The sequence below is a fragment of the Mytilus edulis genome, chromosome 2 (assembly GCF_963676685.1).
Source record: "Mytilus edulis chromosome 2, xbMytEdul2.2, whole genome shotgun sequence".
Classification (NCBI taxonomy): Eukaryota; Metazoa; Mollusca; class Bivalvia; order Mytilida; family Mytilidae; genus Mytilus; species Mytilus edulis.
The window spans coordinates 72,160,365-72,173,676 of record NC_092345.1 but is presented as its reverse complement, the minus strand read 5'-3'; the positions used below and the strand labels follow the sequence as shown (position 1 = coordinate 72,173,676).

Genomic DNA, 13,312 nt, shown 5'->3' with positions numbered 1-13,312 from the left:
CGTATGTCCATCTTTTGCTATCGTATACAATTTCGGCACCATCGTATAAACTTCGTTATTCGTCGTACTTGCTTCGGTCACTTTTTGGTATTTTAACGAGATCGGGACCAACTTCGTACGAACTTACAATTTCAGCATTCGGGTGTCCATCGTATATAAAAATCGGGACAGTGTGACGCGGGCATTACAGACAAACGTTCACGTAAATTGTCCCAGTCAATGGATGATTTTTAATGTGTCAAACAATGGCCACAGCCACACTGTTTTTATTTTTATTCTATGTTATCATTCGACATTTAATGCTTATTTCCAATGGGTATCGTCCGGTTTTACCGTACCCAATCATGGTTGGGGTAGATCTCTTGAGGTGTAGTAAATGCTTTAAAAATTTGAGATGAACTTGTTCAATAATGTGTTTTTTTCCAAATCCCCATACTTCACATCCGTATAGAAGAATTGGTTTCATCAGTTTGTCAAATAACTCTAATTGGCATTCAATTGATAAATTACACTGCCTCCCTTTTTTGATAACGTTGTACATAGCTTTTGTTGCTTTTTCTGATAGTCTTTTCTTTGCTTTATTGAAAGATCCGGATCTTGTTAACAATAGTCCAAGGTAGTTAAATTCTTTCACTATTTCAATTTCATTTTCTTCATAAATGAAATTAATATTATTAGGCTGTCTTCCTTTAGAGAAAATTAAAACTTTATAGTCTTAGATGTATTTACTTTAAGTTTCCAAGTATCACCATATTCACCGAAGCAATTTAATTGCATTTGAAGGTCTTCCTTTGTTTCTGACATTAGAACAGTATCATCGGCATATAATAAAACGAACAGCTTTAAATAGATATTGAGGCTAGTTTCAGGGGAGTTCGATATTGATGACAAACCTTTCACATTATGTGATAGAAAAAAAAAGTGAGGTCATTAATTGATATATAACGAGAATAATAGAGAGGAAAGATTTTCCCCTTGTCTAACTCCAGTGTTACATGGGGAAAAAATCAGATTTTTGATTATTGTATATAACTCTTGATTTTATATTGTTGTACATACTATGTATTAATTAATGTATGCATTGTTCCATCAATGTGATTCAATGCCATCTCCAAACTGTGTCGAACGCCTTAGCAAAATCAATAAAAACACAGAATAACTTTTTCTTTTGCGATCTAGTTAGGTCGAAGAGACTTTGTAATATAAACATGTTATCTGTTGTTGAATATTTTTTCCTAAAGCCACTTTGATTGTTATGTATTATTGAAAAGTTTTCAAAATATTTCGTTAATCGTTCATTTAGGATGGACGTAAACAGTTTTCCAAAACAGCTAAGAATAGTGATTGGTCTATAATTTTGCGGATCTTGTTGATTTCCTTTATTTTTAAATAAAGAATGTATATTTCCAGATAACCAACTGTCTGGTATGATTCCTGTATCAAATATAAGATTGAATAACTTTACAAAGATATTAACGATTTCTGTTGAAGCACACCGTGACGTAGCTTTGAAGAATTCGTTTATAATCAGGTCATCACCGCTTGCCTTGTTATTTTTCAAGATTTTTTATATTTCTTATTATTTCATCGGGCGTAATCATTTCATTTAATAAATTATTTTCGATATTTCTTTCAATCTCTTCGTAGTTTAGCTCTTGTTCTTCTTCTATATTTCCTTGATTTAAATTTTTGAAGAAATCATAAAGTTTTTCAATGAAATATTAGGTTGTTTCTTCCTAGAGCCTCCATTTAGAATTTTCCAGTACTCTTTTGAGTTCGTGTTTTTCATATTTTTCATATCATTTCGCACATTTTTCCTATACTTTTTTATATTTCTGTTCATGGTATTTTTGTATTGTCTTTCACTGCGTTTCATATTCATGGTTTACAATGAATTTGTTTAATTTATATTTTCTTCTGTATTTTCTCGCATTTTCCCTAGCAATTCTACAATCTATGTTAAACCATGGTTTTTCATCTTGTGATCTTGTACTCTGAGGGGTATTTTCGTTCTTTGACTTGTTTTTTAATGTTCCGCATGTTTTCTTTGCAGAAGTAACAAATATGTTCGTAATATTTTCTACAGCTTTGTTAATAATGTTTGAATCAGCATGAAAAGATTTGGTTTCTTCAAGATAATTTTCTAATTCAGAAATCTTTTCTCTGTTTAAATTTATAATAAAATCTTCTTTCTTGTTTATATCCCATTTCTTTATTTTCTCTCCGCTCATCGAATTAATCGGCACAGATCCATATTCACATGTACATTTATATATGTCGACATCTATATCTATAGGGCTGTGGATATCGGAATCATATAAACAACTAAAATCTAAAACTTTCGAATTTGAGGCAATTAATTAATTACTATAGTAATTAGAGTAATTATAAGATAAGAAAATGATTTGTAGCCTATAGTTGGATAAGACAATATCAATTTCATTAACAAATTTTGGCCCCCTGGGGATCATAAAGATTTTAACAAAAAATGAAAATCCAATAAATGACAGAATACATATCAAATTACATAATATAGGACTCCCCGTGAGACACCCGTGTATTTCGGGTGACAGTACTTTGAATCTTTCCTGGCGAATTACTAAATACCAAACCAGCTAACTACGCCGCAATAATAAAAACACATGAAACGTTGAAATTGAAATTTATGTATAAACCAACAGATTGTTAATTATTAAATTTGAAAGAAAAATAATTCTTTAAAAAGTAATTTATCAAATTCAGTTTGAATTTAATCAAATTTTATACCCGCAAGATACAAAAAAGTAGTACGGTCTATATTTGGACAGTATGACGTCATGTGAGATAAGTTAACCAATCAGGTATCGTGCAATAGGAAATCCACGCGGATGAATATATTATTCAGCAGTTTTGTTGTTCCTGATTGTGACGCTGCAGCCAGATTTTGACGTGGCGACTACGTATTCTGCAAATTTATCCACTCCGATTACTGCAAAATTGGTGACGAAAAGTACGTAACAAGTAAGTACTCCACTGACGAAACAAAACAAACAAGTTGATAACAGAGAATACGCTTATCTTCGGAGGGGATCATTATTTTCAAAACGATCAAATCAAATTTTTGAATGTGATTTATATCACAAAAGGAACTTTGTGAGAGCAACAACAGCTGACTCAGAAGATTAACCGGAAGAAGCAGATTGTTGATGTACCTTGTCCCACTCTGGAAATCGGACTTTTCAACAAGTAAAAATAGAACAGGAGAATGCAGAGAGAATATGGGTCAGTTTCACTAAGCAAAATGTCAGAGAAGCAACTCAGCATATTTTACTCGACATCAAATCTAAAATGCATTACCCAGTTATATTTCAGTTCAAAATAAAGAGTAAACAGATCTAAACAGTATAGTTTATTGTTTATATCATGTTTATAATGGTATACATTATATGATTATTATTAGACTACTTATATTTGTCAAATTTAACATAAAATAAAATCATAATTTGTTGTCCTGCAAAAATTGTCCAATCTGACATCAAACATGCTTCTTCTTTCTTCTCTTCTTCTTTAGTTAGGGAATACCATCAACTTTTTGAGGATTACTTTCCGGCGCATGCCTGTATGAGGTTGATTTAGTGCACACCACTATCACCAGCCATGACATTACTGTGTTATTTGTAAAGGTCTTATTGACAATTGGAAAATCAATGACATTGAGCCATTGGAATTGACTCTTAAATACTCTTTTCTTTTTATGGCATTATTTTCTCTTGCGATAAAAAACTGATTATAGAATTTTACGGGAACATCAGTGGTCGACAATAAGCTATTCTGTTGGTCCCATAAGTACACCAAATTACTTCAAAGTGCAAATATTTCTCACCACTATTATTTGTCCATCCATTACTGGTCATGCAAACATTCCAGTCAAAAGAGATGTTTTGATGCAACAAAACAGGAGGAACATGTACATTTATGACATCAATACATTTAGTTCAAGTGTTTCAGAGTCTAATTTAGCTATAAGGTCTTTAGACATTATTTCTATTTGGAAATCTGCTACACTGGATTTTAAACTGTCATACAACAATCCCTTTAAAAATTTTCCATTTTGTGGCAACCTTTTTAAAATTTTAATGTCCAGTATAATTGGCAGACAAATAATGATAAGATCATATATTTGGTTCAATGCATAAATCTTAAAATCAGTCGTCATGTTAGAATTTGTCATCAAAATCCTCAGAATTTATTCCCCTTGATTGTGTATCAGATTTTACCTCTTTTCATTAGTGGGGCGATTTGTCATGCTTCTCAATTTATTCATATTATTTTTTTAAATGTATACTGGTAAGCACTTCTGCAATTAAACAATATAAATACTACTAAGTCTATTTTGGTCCACTGACTGCCTAAGAGGGGACCTCCTCCCATCATGTTTCAGTGATTCCCTGTATTACCAACCAAAAGGGGGGGGGGGGGGGATTGCGAAATTGTGACATACATGTACAACAATATTGTGCCTCTTTTCCATAGAAATTAATATTGTTTAGTAATCTTGTGTGTACATTAATTTGACATTTCTTGTAGGATAAATATATTTTAGTTATTACTCTTAAACAGATAAATTATATGCGTTGGTGATTATATTAAACAATGGAATTGGAAAACTGTTCTCTTATTCCAATTTCATGAGCTGTAAATCATTATCTGGTTATTAATTGATACTATTAATGATATCTTATATAATTTGCATACATGTTTGTCAAGCTATTGTAGTATAAAAACAGCACTCTAAAAGTTGGTCAGGTGATTTCTTCCATGTCCATTGCAACCTTCACTGGTTTCAGCACAAATTGTTTTTGATCCCAGACTAGGTGATGTGTGATTCATTAAAGTTGTGTGTAACTACAACAGATGACAGTTTTATAGTTGGGTGCATACAATGTAATTTAAATTACCACCATATGCATGTACCAGTTTTATAGTTGGGTGCATACAATGTAATTACCACCATATACCAGTATACATTGTATATTTTGTCAAATGCTAGATTCTTTTCATTAAAATACACGTTTATACTTATGTTTGTGTAATGTATGTTATGTGTTGGCAGCTGGTCAAATGTATGTATGTGTTAATACTGTTACAAATACAAATACTTCATTTGAAACTGAAAAAGATGGTCTTTTTTCTATTCATTCTATTTGGAGTATGTGATAGAATATTTCTCTTGTTCTTGTGGCACTGTGCCACAAGAGAAATATTCTATCACATACGGGTGGGCACTCTGATTTATCTTAGTTTCATTATTATATTTTTCAGAGTCCGTAAGAGATGACAGAGGTACATCCATCTCATCATGCTCATGGAGACCTGGATACTTCCCAAGGCTTATCTGTTGTACAGATGTCCATGAATACACCAATCCAAGTACAGTCCGTTATACACCCAAATCAACCCTCAGTCATTCAAACAGCTGGACCTAATGTACAGACTATACAGGTTGTAAGGGTAAGTTTTAATCCAACAGACTAGAAAGGGAAAGATATTTTTAAAATGGATGTACAAATGTACATGGTAAAACAATGAAGAAGGATTCTAATGCAACAACGTTTGTAACGTTCTTTTTGATTGGATATCGTCACTTTCTTACATGGCATCAATTGACAATTGATGCTATGGGACGTACGCACAAGCGCAGACGGCATATGACAGTTTTTAAATACATGTTTTAACGTTGTTTTCTGTCAGTTTCATTAGAATGGAGATAACAATATTGTATTTTAAGCTCCGACGGCATCAATTTGGGATTTGATGGTTGCAAACACCCGTTTATTGTCTCCGCTAACGCGTCACCAGTAAACTTAATTTGCGACCATCAAATCCCCAATTGATGCCATCAGAGCTTAAAATACAATACAGTTATCTCCTTAATAACAAAATAAGTAAATAAACAGCGCTATTGTCATGATTGTTGCTGTGCTTCTTTTTGATATACTTGTATGTACTTTATATGATAGGCCATGGATAAGCACTTATCCTGAACATTTGAAGACTACTTAAACCATCCTTGAAAAAATTTCTAGGAAAAACATTTGGTTGGTAAATAATATCAACATTTGTAAACATGCAAGTAAATACATTTGTATTTTTGTATACATTATTAATTTTCATGTAAATTATTTTATTGTTTCTGTTACTATCCTGATATAATTTGTTATGAAATATTTGATTAGGTAGCTCCAGTAGATGATGAATTGACAGAAGACCCTGAAGGAAAGAAAAGACGAGAAATTTTGTCAAGGAGACCATCATATAGGTAAATGTATTTTTAGCTCTGTGTTGCATTGTAATTCTATGTGAGCTGTTGTCATTACTTTTATACATGTTTAACCTCAAAATTCATATTGTGTCCATAAAATGGTGTGTGTCCGTTATTTTATGCACATGCCGTAGCGGAGGGTGCATTAAGTGTAACCCTTATTTGTCTGTCGAGTATGTCCTTAAACTGGTTTGGTTTTTGTTTGCCTCAAACATTTATACACAAATACACAATGCTTATAAGTATAAAACACAAATCAATTTGGAAGTTAGGTGGCATCACTTTTACTGAAATTGCTGAAATTTTCATTTGTTTCTCTTACATAAGTCTGTCTTAACCAAATGTTTTGAAATTTATACACAATGCTTATTACCACTACACACTGATAAAACTTACACACAATGCTTAATACCACAAAACACCGATCAAAGTTAGAAATTGTGGAGCGTTTTACATTTCTTGACTTTTAAATCTGTTGTTTCCGTTCTCCTACTACAGTTTGCCTTTACCAAATGTTATTAAACTTATACACAATGCTTTTAATCACAAATCAGTCTTTACTATGTGAATCCTGCATCTGTATGTTGAAGTTAACTCGTGCATAGACACATTCTCCATTTATTTGTGTTTACTTTATAGCACCTTAATAAAGTTTTTTCTTCCAAAACTTTTCATCAATATATACACTGTTGTAAATACAATTTTGCTTAGGCCAAATAAATTTTTATGTGTGTCTCTAGTTTGCCTATTGACCCCAGCACCTTTCTTATAAATAAGTTAAAAATAGAGTAGACTCTATACATTCTATTTTATTTATTGTTTACCTGAAGAGTAAGATGTAGAAGTATACTCTCCCTGGAATTTTAGCTTGAAGTTGGTCCTTCAAGCTACATTTTTTAAAATTGGAATGGGACATTAGTGGGCTGGGTATGGGGGCCATCAATACCACCAGTAATTTCTGCAGAAAAACAAATCCTGTAGCTGACCCTTAAAATCATTATTCTTACTCTAATCATGCTAATTCAATGCAGACCCGTTCTTACTCCTGAATGTTAGGTGCTTGGCTGAGAAACAAAAAAAATACCAAATTAGTCTTTAGTTTGTCTCTCAGTCTGACCACTAAAAGTGTAGAAATTAAATGTGTTTGGGTGTATTTTATTATGCCCCATTTATGGGCATTATGTTTTCTGGTCTGTTCGTTCGTCTGTCTGTCTCAGGTTAAAGTTTTTGGTCGAGGTAGGTTTTGATGAAGTTCTAGTCCAATCAACTTGAAACTTTATAGTACAGATGTTCCCTATGATCTGTCTAATTTTAATGCCAAATTAGAGATTTTACCCCATTTTTACAGTCCACTGAACATAAAAAAATGATAGTGTACTGGGGACACATTCTTGTTTTACTATTGTAACTATTTTGTAGTGTACTAGCTTTACTGACACTTCATATTATATTTTAAAAGAAACAAAAGACAGTCAGATAAAGTGAATATGGTCTTGAGATGCTAATTTTGTCTTCTTTTGATTTGATTTTAGGAAAATTTTAAATGAATTATCATCACCAGTGCAACCTAAGATTGAAGAAGAATCAAACAGTAGCCAAAGTCAGGATGGAGATAGTCAAGACGGAGCTACAAATCTTACTACAAATAGTCACTTGTATCAGCAAGGTAAACACATTCAAGGTTTTATTTGGGCAAAGCATAAAAATTGACTCATTTGTGTTTCATGGTATATCAGGGGAATCACAGAAAAGCATCTGACAGGTTGTTTTTGTTTATTGTAGAATAAATCCGGCTGTTGTCTTTTTGTCCCCGCAAAAGGTTGTAGAGGATATATAAATACAGTCTAGTTTACCATCTCATGTGTACAGTTCTTGCCAGATATTAACATGATTAATGAAACTTATATTGTATGTTTGGCCACGGTTTTTTAATTTGATGGTTTACGGATTTTCCCCGTGAAAAAGTCGGGTCGGTCGGTCGGGAAAAAAAAGGAGAAAAAAAATCATCTTTGAAGACAAAAATATGCAAAATCAATATATATTTCACCTTTCTAACAATATGTTTGTTATGCTATTTTATCATCATTTCTTAAATTTTAGTTCGATGAAATATTATTGCTCAAATGTTATAAACATCGCATGACATTGTCTAATAAATTACAGTAAAAAAAGGGGGGTGCACGGACAAAGACGAAATTAAATCGTCATATCAGAAACAAGAAAAATAAATTCGCGTAGCTCTTTATCAATTCCAGAAAACTTGGTGAATAATGATCTTCAAGAACGAAAACTGATGAAGATAAAAATGTAAAAACGTCGTACGAAAATAAGTTTCAACACGTGTTAAAAACCTAATAGACTCGTCCACTGGAAAACGAGATTATCGGGTTAATCTGTTGTCTCGCATTCCCGTTTTTTATCCAAATGGATGATAATTTTTTTATTATCTATGAAACAAGAAAATTCCAAATGATTTGTGAATATTCAGTACTTCAACTTGATGCCTTTACCCTGTCCACATTTGGACAAGTCTATTTCTATGAGATGATGATCTTACGGACTGATGACAAATAAGGGAAACGAACTTATTGTGTAATTGGTTTTAAAAACAAGTTTCGTTCTGCAATATTATTTGTGCAAACGACATTTCAAGGTCAGTTATAATTGATTTGTCTATTTTTAGAAACGTAAACTGGAAGTTTTATTTTTTCACAACAGAAAGTGTTATCAATTTTGTTAGTGATTAATAATGCATTTCATTTCATAAAAAAAAATTATTTAATTATTTTTCAGGGATAATGCATTTGTTAGGGTCGGCGGGAATAAAAAAGCATGAAAAGTCAATTTTATTTTTATTCTGGAAAACGGAAAAATCGGGTCAGCGGATCCGTAAACCAACAAATTAAAAAATCCTGGCCTTTATTTCAGCAATGTCCTGGACGAGTTAGAAAATCATGGCTTATCAATTATTTTTAAAATAGTCATGTCCCCCTGGTACATGTATATTGAAAATTGGGCTATTAGCAATCTCATGTGTTCAATTTTTGCAAGAATTTTATGGAACCTATATCATAGGTTTATATCAGCAATGTTTCTGATGCTTTTGAAAATCAGTGCTGATCAAATATTTGTTATGAGTTATGCCCCTTGGAAAAAATGATTATAAAGGAATTCCATTGCATTTGCTCTGAAGCCTTAATTTCTTTACGATATTTATAAATTGTTTTAAAGAACTTTTATGGATATATTGGAAAGAAATAATTTTTGCAAAGAAGGGGACTTTAGAACTCTTTTATCTAAATTATTTCTTTTTCAACTTTTGTAATGTGTTCAGTTGGCAGTTGTTGGAAACCTCCATTCCTCTTTTTGGTAGTTTATTATTAAACTAAGTGCTTAATTTTATGAAGTACACTGCATCTCTTTTATTGAGATTTATAAATTTCAGAGATATTCTATTGTTAAAATACGCTTACAATTTAAGATTTGTGTGTGGTATCTGTGATAATCTAGAACATTGTATTATTTATTTAAGTTACTGCCGGAGGGATTCAGATAACCTCAAATCCTGACGGACAGACATCAGTATCACCAGGGTTACAAACATTTACCATGTCTAATGCTAGTCCTACAACATCATCAACAACACAGGGAGCTACCATTGTACAGTATGCACAAGGGCCGGATGGACAATTTTATATTCCAGGTAATATATTAGTATCAAATTTATGTATCAACACTTACCAATCATACAAATTTGGAAAAGGCTACAACAAATTTATATATATCCTTATATTGACACACATAGCCAATATTGTTATAAGGCATTTAAAAGTGTTACCCTTGACTGTCTCCCATTGTTGTTTCTGCACTCTTTTAAGTTTTCCTCACCCAAATTTTATGAACCTCATACTACTATGCTAAGAACCAAAACTAGCAGGCAGAGTTCAAATTTTAGGCAGTGAGTAACATATTGTTGTAGAGTTATGCCCTTTTTTACTTGGAAAACTGTGAAGCTTGGGCATTAGTGTCCTCAGACACATTCTACTTTTATTTAAAGATTATTCTTTGAATAAGATCTCATTTTCTCAATGTAATAAATGTTACAAAGTTCAAGTTAACATCATTCTAAAGAAGAAAAGTAGTCAGTTACTGTTCTTGATTCCTAAATAACGATTAATATAATCACATTGGGGAAAGCTTAAGTATAAGAAATTTATATTTCATTTTTAACAGTCGTGATTTTTAATGATGTTTTTACAATATATAGGTACTGTACAAGCATACCAGATAGCCTCTGGTGGTCTACCTCAAGGTGTTGTTATGGCAACAACAGGAAGTCCTCTAACAGGATCATCATCATTGTCTGAGGAGGCCTCTAGGAAAAGGGAATTAAGACTATTAAAAAACAGGTAGTTAGGTCGTTTTTAACATTCTTTTATGAAATTTCAAGTAGACCACACTTTTCTGTCAAATTTGACTTATTAGTATTTCTTCAGAAAGACCTACTGTCTATAATGAACTCTTGTTTGAAGGAAAGTGATACATACATTATCTATAGTAGAATTAAATAAGAAGGCTATTGTGGCAGTTTTATTGATAAATTTGTTAAAAGAACTATCTATAGCTATTTTTAGTGGGAACAATATAAGAATAAAGTAGATGTGGTGTATTTTCCAATGATACAACTTTTGTTTCAAGGTTTTGAGGCAGCATGAGCAAAAACCTGAACATGAAAAACATTAGAACATACACCACAATCACAGATGCACAGGGACACATTCCATTGCATCTAAAAGTAGCAATAGCAACAAACCATGCATACAATAGCTGTATTCTGTACTTGATGGTTGAATTTCTCTTATTTGATTAACATGGGTTGGTAATTCAGCCTGCACCACATTTTTAATGTTATTTCTTCATAAACAGAAAAGGTATTACATGAATACAATACAATATGCTGTCTAATGTAGTAGAGAGATTACGTGTTATATGGTTTAGATAATTACATTTGTACAATACTTCATTTCAGGGAAGCAGCAAGAGAATGTAGACTTAAGAAAAAAGAATATGTCAAGTGTTTAGAGAACAGAGTGGCAGTGTTAGAAAATCAAAATAAAACATTAATTGAAGAATTAAAGGCACTCAAAGAACTTTACTGTGAGAAAGAAGGCTGAAGTGTTCAATCAATTCAATTGTCAGAATTTGTCAGCACTCTTCAGAAGGCTTTAAAGCTTGGAGGGTTAATATGGACTTATCGTGTTTGGTGCGAAACTTGTGTGATTCAAGTCACATGATACAGTTGTTGCTTGGACTCAGTATATCAGCAGTAACTTTGACATATGCTGAACTTTTATTGTCATCAGTTTTGTGTAGTATTGCAACATTGTTATACATTTAAAGACCCAAATAAGATGTACTAGATAGAAAGTTATCACTGGAAACGGACTGACTTTATTATAGATTGTTCAGAGCTCATTTATTGAAATGCAGGTACTTGTTGGTGGCAATTATTTTGTGCTTACTACCTAATTTATGTACATCCACTTTTCCAGTGATACTTAAGTACTTAATTTTAGGCTTGGTTATAGTCTGATCTCAGGCAGCTATTTGTCAACTATTCATGAAATATCTGTTCTATTATAGACAATGATAGAGATTTTAAACAATCTGTAATAAAGGTTAACACTGGGTGTCTTTGTCAACTAAATGTTTACAATCTTTATTTGTGTTGCCCAGCACAAGCTGTAGAAATATCATATAGGAATCACTTTTGTGGTCTTGCATCTGCACCTGTGTCACATTTCATGTTAAACAGCATGACTGAAGTCCACCACAGCATTAATGAGAGTAAGGTTTTATATATTTTAGCCTTAAAAGTTAAGTGTTAAAAATTAAAAAAACTCAGCTGCCAAATTTTAAAGGAGAGATCTTTGAAATAATAGGAATATTTAAGGAGATTGTACAATCAAAAGATAGCCAAAAAGGGACAATTTTTTTTCTTAATTTTCACATCCATGTTACTTGCACATTTTTTGCTAAATCTAATTGCAAGTATGGTAAGCAATTTCCATCAAGTCATTATTGTTGTCTTAGTTTCCATTACATTATCGTCTTTTGAATAAAATTGTCAACTGAAGCTACAAGCCCAAATAGTGTTTATTAACATGACTGAATGTGTGATTATTATGAGATGTCTAGCAAGGTTCCTCAATTTATATTCATATATATATTGTGAGCAGTATCATTGTATGTCCCATTAGTATTCTTCTTCAAACGTCTATATGCATATTTCTTTTCAACTAAGATAATACAGGGCAGTGGTCCTTAGAGCTTGTAGTTTTTTATATAATTCTTGCCAAAACCCTTGTGTTATGAGTACAGAATTTTTATATTATTGGATTTTTTTTTTAATTTTCACAAAAAAACCAAGATGACTTTTTAAGCACAGATCCAAAATTTCAAGCCTATTTTCATCAATTTTAACATGATTTTACCGAAGAAAATTGGTATTCAAACTCCTAGAATCTCTCTGTAGATCTATGAATTCTTTTTATAATATGATAATTGTGAATGAATGTATTTTATATGTTTATACTTCTTAGGCCGTGTTCACACCAAACGCCATGTACAGATTAGTTTACCGTAAATTATGTACACTGGTTTCACATTAAATTTGTTCACACTTGTAAACTATATGTCATTTAAATGATCATTACTAAGAACCCAAAGCAATTTTTTCGAACAACTTTTCTAGCAGTTAGGGAAAGACCATTTGATTCAAAAGGGGGGGGATGTTTTTTTCCTTGAAAATTATTCTGAATCCAGAGTATGGTGTAACTCTGTAAAATTTACTTCTTTTGGCATGTAATTGTTATAGAAAAGTGTAAACAAGTTTTGAAATGAAATACCACTGCTGACATACAATTTCATTTTTTCACCAATGCATAATTATCAGAGTTATAAAAAAATAATTTGGGTGCTAAAAAGTAGCACTCTTTGAAAATCTCTATA

The 13,312-nt window shown here is 32.0% G+C and overlaps 1 protein-coding gene across 3 annotated transcripts; it reads left to right on the top strand.

The window, feature by feature from the left end:
- Positions 1–2,853: 2,853 nt before the first annotated feature.
- LOC139512860 (cAMP-responsive element modulator-like) lies at positions 2,854–13,312 on the top strand. Of its 3 annotated transcripts, none has more exons than XM_071300790.1 (7): positions 2,854–3,000; positions 5,302–5,490; positions 6,216–6,298; positions 7,834–7,967; positions 9,834–10,004; positions 10,569–10,710; positions 11,331–13,312. In XM_071300790.1, exons 2-7 carry the CDS (start codon positions 5,314–5,316, stop codon positions 11,473–11,475), a joined length of 852 nt encoding a protein of 283 aa, XP_071156891.1. In that variant the 5' UTR covers positions 2,854–3,000; positions 5,302–5,313; the 3' UTR covers positions 11,476–13,312. The 3 variants fall into 3 exon arrangements, with proteins under 3 accessions (XP_071156891.1, XP_071156893.1, XP_071156892.1); XM_071300792.1 differs by having other exon boundaries at positions 2,879–2,989; XM_071300791.1 differs by having other exon boundaries at positions 2,886–3,261.